General features: G+C 38.8%; 1 protein-coding gene across 1 annotated transcript; it reads right to left on the bottom strand.

The window, feature by feature from the left end:
• Positions 1-256: 256 nt before the first annotated feature.
• LOC145894145 (allene oxide synthase-lipoxygenase protein-like) lies at positions 257-8,015 on the bottom strand. The gene is made up of 14 exons (XM_082982617.1): positions 7,907-8,015; positions 7,519-7,705; positions 6,988-7,116; positions 6,115-6,369; positions 5,508-5,604; positions 4,964-5,117; positions 4,420-4,677; positions 3,813-4,005; positions 3,482-3,562; positions 2,991-3,109; positions 2,574-2,693; positions 1,892-2,026; positions 1,381-1,479; positions 257-807 (listed from the first exon to the last, which is right to left on the bottom strand). Exons 1-14 carry the CDS (start codon positions 7,970-7,972, stop codon positions 628-630), a joined length of 2,073 nt encoding a protein of 690 aa, XP_082838743.1. The 5' UTR covers positions 7,973-8,015; the 3' UTR covers positions 257-627.
• Between the last annotated feature and the right edge of the window lie 226 nt (positions 8,016-8,241).

The raw sequence follows: 8,241 nt of genomic DNA, 5'->3' as shown, positions 1-8,241 counted from the left end.
TAAAGCCTTTGATGTTTCTGTAATACTTCGGCCCTGCTAATATGTTTAAAAAGGCGCCTGCGTGAGCTTTACGGAGCTGCTTCTAAAGTGTGCGTAAGTCACTTCCACAAGTCCAACAAGAAGCAAAGCGTTACTCAGCATCAAATGTGCTGACATCATTCACTTCACTACCTTTACAAAGACGGTTATTTTTCGGGTTCAGGGGAGTTCGTTTTTATCGATTTATCTATTGTGACAAATATATCAAACATGCCTATGTCATTGCTTTTTTATTTCCTTTCTGTTGTCTGGATTATAACATTATTTACAACGACCATAATACAAGTTAGTAAGTGCGACATTTTCGAGTAATTAAAGTTGTTCGGTAAACATAGAAATACTACCAAGAATTAAAAAGATACGAGTTTTGTCAACACTTTTAGCCAGAAAACGTGGCGTGAACTGAATAAAAACAGTAACGAACTTCTATCACAACAAAAATATCGGGCAAAAAGTTCTGACTATTGGAACTCATTTGTTAAGAGAGACAGAAACAGGTTAATAGAATCGAACACCTAAAATAATCACTGGATAAATGGAAACAATCCTATCAACGTCCAGATAATAAGTTGGTGTGAATTTTTGTGATTATATGGCGATGTAATTTGGGACCCTCGACGGAATCAAGAAGGTATATGGATGGACTTGTGGGTCGGTTCGTTTGTCAATTTCCTTCTCCAACTCCTTCAAAGCCTCGGTGTACGAGTTCTGTATGTTGATGATCGGCTCCTCGGTAAATAGACGCTTGTTGTACTCCCCGAGAAATTCCTGAATTGCCAATGAAAATTATTAACAATAGATTTTTTACCCATATTTAACTTGAAGTTTATAAATACATAATAAAATGACATCGCGTCGAAAAGAAGTTTTCTTTCAAAGAAAACTTGTTTCGCCAGTCAGCGTCATCAGTTCGGATAACGGAAAGGTAAAAAGTAAAAGAGTAAAAGAGTAACATGTCTTCTTTAAAATAACACTGCGTTATGACACAAAGGTTATTTATATCGTAATTTTAAGTGCAAAATATCCACCTACGTCACGCAGAACAAGTGGCGTTGAAATTATAGTCGATTTCAGGAAAATAAATAATAAATGTTGTTAAATTGTAAGTGTCTTATGGGAAAACTGATCTGGTGCCACGTGATGTTGTTAAGTTAAGTCAATTTTTGATGCACTTTGGGTCATAATAAAAGATTCATAATGGCTCAGCAATGGGCGCGCCACATAACTAACATACTTCATTTCTCCGACATGTTATCGTGTAAATGTTTGATTCTGTGCCACAAATACATACATGGAGTCAACTATTGGTATTTCCTGAATTGTCAAAAATAGTTTACTCACGTCATCACTTGAGTAAGAGGAGAGTGCAAAACTGACAGCAACCATGATAATCGCCATTTCGAGGTTGGGCAGGCTGTCCATAATCAATTCATTCGTTGCCTGTTTGTATACAAACATATGTAAAACCTCGTCGCTGTTACGGCCAATGTGCTTTATATGTTACAAACATTTAACAAGTATTCCGGCAATGATGTTGAAAAAATCAATGTTTGGTTGCTATACATCAGCCTTCGTCAGGACCATTATAAATGTACAAAATCTACATGGTCAGATGTCGAGACACACAAACTCATAAACACCAACGTTTTTCTCAGTTACATTGGTGCATCCTGATGAAGGCTGCTGCATAGCAACCGAAACATTGGTGTTCATCAACATCATTGCCAGAAGAGCCGTCTGACAGCAACAGTAATGAAGTATTACTACTGCCGAGTATTACTAACGTTTTTATAAAAAAAAACTATACATGGCTAAATGCGGTGATGAGACCTCAAATCTGTACCACACATACCTCTCCCTTCATGTGAGGTGCAAGTCTCATGGCCAGGGGTGCGTTTGGTGCGAACTTGTACGTCTCGTACTGACCAAAATTAACTGCCGCGTGTTGCACCGAGCTAGTGTATATGATCGTCACACAAAGTTCGATCTGAAAATTGTTTTCAAGATTAAAAGAAATGCAAAAAAGTTATAAGAATACCAAACAACAAATATAATTTTATGTGAACTGCAGAAAGATGGCCACTGTTTCGACCTATGAGGTTTCAACAGTGCTGCTTGGTGTAAGTATGGACGGCTCCATGCTCACTTATATGAACAAATAGAAAGCCAGACAACAAAACACTAAACAAATAAAATGCAAACAAATTCCCAAAATGGGCAGATTATGCAAAACCATTTTGACGCGAAGGATCTGATTTTAAAAAGTACAAGAAATATAAGCCACCTCAGCGGGCCCGGGGTGCAACTGGTGCGGCGCACGGGGCTATGCAAAACTAGGGGGCCCATGAATAACAAAAGGGGCCCACGAACACCATTGTTTTCATCAAAAAGAGGTTTATGTCGTAAATTCTGAATTCCATTAATGAATTTATGTAATCTCCAAAAGAAAAAGGTCCTCGCACCGTCACATCTTTTTTCTTTCAAGGACCCTGCGCCTCAGTTACTCAACCCTGTCGTTCTATGATTTTTCCTACCAGCTCGTCGAATGTTTTAATCTCTTGTGGCACTCCTTTGGTGTTACCATCTATCCATCCAACACCCTCTGTAGCAACGTCTTTCACCCAAGCTTGGAGCTCGTAATCGTTTTTGATGTCCTAAAGAAAAGATAAATATTTGTCACATCCCGTTCTGTAGTGAAGTCAATGTTTAACTTTTTTCATACGAGACTTTGTTGGAAACATTTTCAAGCTAGGCTTGAAATGTTTGTCGCATTTGGGGCCGATTCAGTAGACCGCGCTTGAAATGGTGCCCCCCAATTTACCAAGCAAAAAATCAAATACAGATAATATTTTGTGGGTGAAATAGAGGCCCCGCTTTTTTAATGAGACCTCGCATTTTCTAGGACCGGCCCTGGTTATATTTGTTTACAACAACTTTTCAATCTTTGTTACCTCTTCGCTCTTGTAGTAGTATGTAATAACTTCTTTCACATATTTAGTCATAATGTTCCAAAGCGCCAAAGCATCATCCCGGTAGTAATAATATGGGAGAAGATCCCTGTTGTCAGTTTCTGCGTCAGCAAAAATATCGTTAATATTCCGCATTATCATTTCTAGGAATTCGTAGTGCTACTGGGATTCTTCGTTTCACCACTATTCCCGCAAACATCCACATAAGTTATTTAACACTGGTTGTTATTGTGTAAATAGGACGACTTATTTTTGTGTTTTTATATTGCCTTTTAGAATTTAAAAAGCACCGAGAAAAGAAATTTATATTGTGTAGCTTGTATATATTGATTTATTTATAAAGTACTTTGCATACTAACAGTGTTAATTCGCTTGCTTGCTAGTCCTTGCGCATTATTTGGCTTCGAAATGTAACTGTATTTCGAGTTGCTATGCAAGTACAATACGCCAATGATAGTTTAAAATATTCTTACCGTTTTTCGCTAGCACTTTTGGAATTACCAGATCTTCGAACTGGAAGGTCTTGTACACAGTTCGGATGAGGTCCAGAGCAGCTTTAAAAACGACAAACCAGCTTAAACTTGCGGCAAAATGAAAGTTGGTCGCAAACTTAGGCTTGAAAACATCGATAGATAAGGCTTTGCCCGCATAAGCCGATTTTGCTTATTTTGCTTTTTAATTTCATCATATTCAAGCAGCACATATCAACATACAACAATAACTTGTTGCTGACGTTGCCAAGCATAACAACTAGTCAGTTTTTTATGCCCTTCTGGTAAATGCAACAATATCGGTCTTACTCACAGGTTGCAAGAGCTTTGTTCGGAAGGGCAGTGGGCGGAATCAACGAAGTTCTGGCGTCCGCGTTGATTGCGGACACGGTACGAAGATGAGGTCGCAGCAGTTTGTACAGCGGGTGAGAAAGGGGTAAGCAACGAAACAGAGAAACAGCAAACGGTTCCATGATGGAGTGTGTGTAAAGGAAATGGTAGATCCACTGAAAAGCAATACAGTGACTCTATATTGAAGTTTTATCAATGACCTTAAAATTGGTATAAAATTGGTTGATTTATCAAGTCTTGGGAAACCCAGAACATCAAAATGACAATCGTAACTGAAAAGAAGGCAAATTCTTTTGGGAGCATTCTGCATGCCATTCTCATTATTAGTTCTACTGTTTACCCGGTCAAACTTAGTGAATTGTAAACACATTTAGACCAGCGCTGCGTTACAATTTTACTTCAGGCAAAGGTTCACTGGCATCGCAGCCCAGGCATTCCAGTTGACCTGGGTCAGCCATTTTTCCCAACAAGTCAGCGGGTTTTGCAGGGTATTGTTTCACTCATGACCTTATAGGCCCAAAACCCTGTAGTGAGCAGCAACAACAAACAGTTCAAAGCCTGGCACCCACCTCATGCATGTTACTCTGCGCGACACGGAAGTACATTTTTGCCAGGAGCCAATCCTCCTTGCTATCACCAGGGTTAAAGAGGTGGTCCCTGTTACCAGGAATTAACTGAATGGCAATGGGCTTGAAATTGCCCTCGGTGTCGACGAAAAAGAGCCCAACAGCCTCTGGGCATATTAGCGGTAGATTGGTACCAGGGGCGGGGTTGCGACCGATGTTTTTGAAGACCTTGGAGTAGTCGCTGATATAGACTCTTCCAGCCTTTTAAATAATTCATTTAAGGTTCAGTCAATGGCAGTTGTATATTTTTTACATTGAGCAAAGATTTCAGTCAACTATTGCTTTTGATCTTTACCAAATCATATTTTTCCATACAATCAGAATGTGCATGAATGATGAAAAGGAAATAACAGTAGTTTTAATATTTAAACAGGATCATGCGCCAATCGTTTATTAAGGATAAAAATTACCAGCGTTAGAATAAAATTTTACGCTATTCGCATTACGTGAATATATTTTGGCAAAAAGTCGGTGTTTATCGTATTACCTCCATTTGGCATTCCAACGTACGTCCCTCTAGAAAGTTCTCCACGTCTTCGTTTTTGACGTTGAAGTAATCAGGAATTTCACGGCACCTTTTAAATGCAAGTGGACTGATTCCCGTCATCACCTGTCTTCCCATTCCCTCGTCAGTATCCCAACTAAACAGCATATGGTAATTTGGGTAAGTGGTTCGCTGGCTTGTCCACTACCGAAATCTCAAAAACATGTGAAAAAGAAGCAAAATGTTGTTTTTGTCAGCATTTTTAACTGTCTTTTGCGTATTTGTTTGCCTTGCTGCATTTTTTAATCTCAACATGCCATCGTTTTGTAAAGACATTTTATAATGCGTTTTGCCTAATGTGGATATTAACACGCATATGTGAAAATCAGCGGAAAAAGTAGTGGAGGCGGTACGACCAAAGTTTTTTTGACTACTTTTCACGATTGTTTTGGTTAAATACAAAAACTTAATCAATCTTCGTAGAAACCACTAAACTTTAGATGGCAATTAAGTCACAACATGCAACTATAAATAAAAAGCGACTGACTCTTTCAGGTAATTCGGGTTTTCTTTTATTCTTTGAAGCTTGTGGTGAGCGTAGAGACGATGGAACGAATCCACATCAGTTAGCGGTTCGACTACTCCTGAAAGAGATAAATGTCGTCACATTTATATACGACAAAAACATGTTTGTCTTTAGTGTGAGAAAATCAGGTGTTATTTTTCCTGAAGGTTCTAGCAGAACATGTTACACACATAAAAGGTTTTGTTTTCCAAGCGTTTGGTTTACTCAGGCGATTTTGTCGCATTTCCGTACTGTTCGCGAAAAGATTATTCTACCTCAACCCCGCCAAAAAATATTTTTGTTCGATTCCGAATCCAGCCACTCCGACTCCTTTTGTGAGAAAGTGTCGATAGTGTAAGTGAAATGGTGGCGGTTTTGACGTCACTAATATTCGGATTTGTTCGAATACCGTAGATTGAATTATATTATTTGGATTGAATGGTTTTATTCGGATTTGAATAGGAATAATTTTTTCTTAGACATTTCTTCCAATTTGCCGTCACCTAAGTCGCCGACCATAATTATAACAGTTAATTAAAAGAGCCGAAGTCTATACAAACAATATACCATAACTAGAGCTACAACGTACCGCTTATCAGGTCGAAAATAGCCTGAAATCCAGCTCCTAGCCCGTCGTCCAAAAAGTCGCGAGCTCTAACCACGTCCCTCTTGAACATATTGGGTAGCTCGGCGTAAGAAGCTGCATCCACATACCGGGGAAGCCCCCATCCCACGCTATCCTCCGGGGGTCGGGGCACCCAACTGAACGTAACCTTGTTCTGCTCGATTTCCTTCTTGCGCAGGTCTTGCACGTAAAGATTGGTGACTTTTTGTGGCAGCATGGCTGAAGGAAAAGTTTTGAGGTAAAGATTTTTATTAGTTTGATAAATACGCGTATATACATTAAAACATTTTGCTTAAAATTCAGGCAAATTGAATGTTAGGCAGTCTATTACGCAAAATAGATTTGACTTTTTTTGATAGGAATGGACTTCTCTATCAAAGTAGCAAGCTACAAGTTTTGCATTATTTTTGTGACGTATAATTTATGCGCAGGTATTTGTACGCAGTGCAGTGCCGTAAATTTTGTACTTAGAATCTACGTGACTATAACAATATGGTTGCATCAGAGGCATTATATAATTTGCGATCCATAAGCGTTAAGCCAATTTACCTCTTGAAAATAGAACTGCCTTAAACGTCCTGTAAGTTTAACAGATTGACAGTCTTTCTACCAAAGGATCCAATTCTTACAATAGTTATCCTAACCAGCACATTCTGGTGATGACTAATAGCGGGCAAAATATAAATATCAAACTGGAAACAAAAGTTGTTAATAAAAAATCTGTTACCATGCGTTCGAAGGCCATAAAGCTAATAGTCCGACAACGGTAATTTTCACCAGCAAGTAATATACTCAAAATATATTGCTCGTTATATTGTATTACACAAAACTGGAAACCTTTTCCTATGGTGACTTCCAATTCCTCTCCGATCCATGCATAAATTGGAAATTCCCTCTCATCAACTCCCGCGACCACTTTGATCCAATCGCACAACCATTCGTCCTCGTGGTGTCGGTTTTCAAGAGCTGGACGCAAAATCGAACTAAAATGTTTTTGCAAATACCTTCGCCAGCTCCGCGTGACCAGGGCCCCGAGCGAAAAATGTGCCGTTTCGAGGATATTTTGTAATTCAGATCACATGACATTGTCGGTGAAATCCAGTCTTTAACGATAGAAATCCCTTAATTCGTGGGCCCCCATTTGCTGTTCATTGGCCCCTAAACGAGCAGGGTGAATTTAAACTGTTACGCCCTTTCGACACGATCGGCAACAAGACAAGCAAGCAGAGTGGACAAATTGACACATTCCTTCAGACTGGCAATCAACTTGAATAGTTTTGTGTTGCAATTTACAAGCTTTTGTGAAACAAGTTTCTTTTCATTCTTTGTTTTTCAAAAAAGAGAGTCGATAGAAATCCTATCACTTACTGATTCTTACTATCAACGGCATTCCAATGTCTTTCACATATGGCCGAAATTGGTTGACATTTCCCTTTTGGAAGTCACAGTGCCAGAAGTTACCGAGTTTTATGGGACCTGTGGATTCACCCGATGCGTTGATTAGGTCTATGTGAACCACAGACCGAGTCCCAGCATTTGCATAGGAATCTGAAGTCTAAGAAAAACGTAGTGTGATGATATATGTTACAAGGAACTTATTAAATCGTTTATAAACCAAAGCGTAACAAAGCTGGGGTCAGATCTCCAAGTAAATTTCAAAGACAAATTGATTAGTCATTTTTTTGTCTTTTTTGTATTTTAGTAAAAGCATTTGCTTGTGATATCCACATAACATTTTCGTCAACATAAAGATTACCTTAATTAATATCCCATAATTTATCTTATTGTCCGGATCTTCCGGTTTCTGAACGAAATTTTCCATTTCAATTTCCACGCAATTTACTACCACTACCAACACTGTTTCTTTTATAGTCAGTGACAAAGAAATGATAAAAATATTAACTTTAGGTGCAAAAAACGATCGAACAACGTAATTGCCACACGCACAACCCGCACAGATTACACTTTACATCAGAACTTCGGATTTGACAAATGTCTTGTCCGTCGGTTGACCAAAAGCGTAATGCAGATCTCAATTCAAAGTTGGAGCCGCATAAAATCACATCAAAACAGTGTACAGTTGCACCAGAC

Source organism: Ascidia mentula, chromosome 3 (genome assembly GCF_947561715.1).
Source record: "Ascidia mentula chromosome 3, kaAscMent1.1, whole genome shotgun sequence".
Lineage (NCBI taxonomy): Eukaryota > Metazoa > Chordata > Ascidiacea > Phlebobranchia > Ascidiidae > Ascidia > Ascidia mentula.
This window is presented reverse-complemented; position numbering and strand designations above follow the sequence as displayed.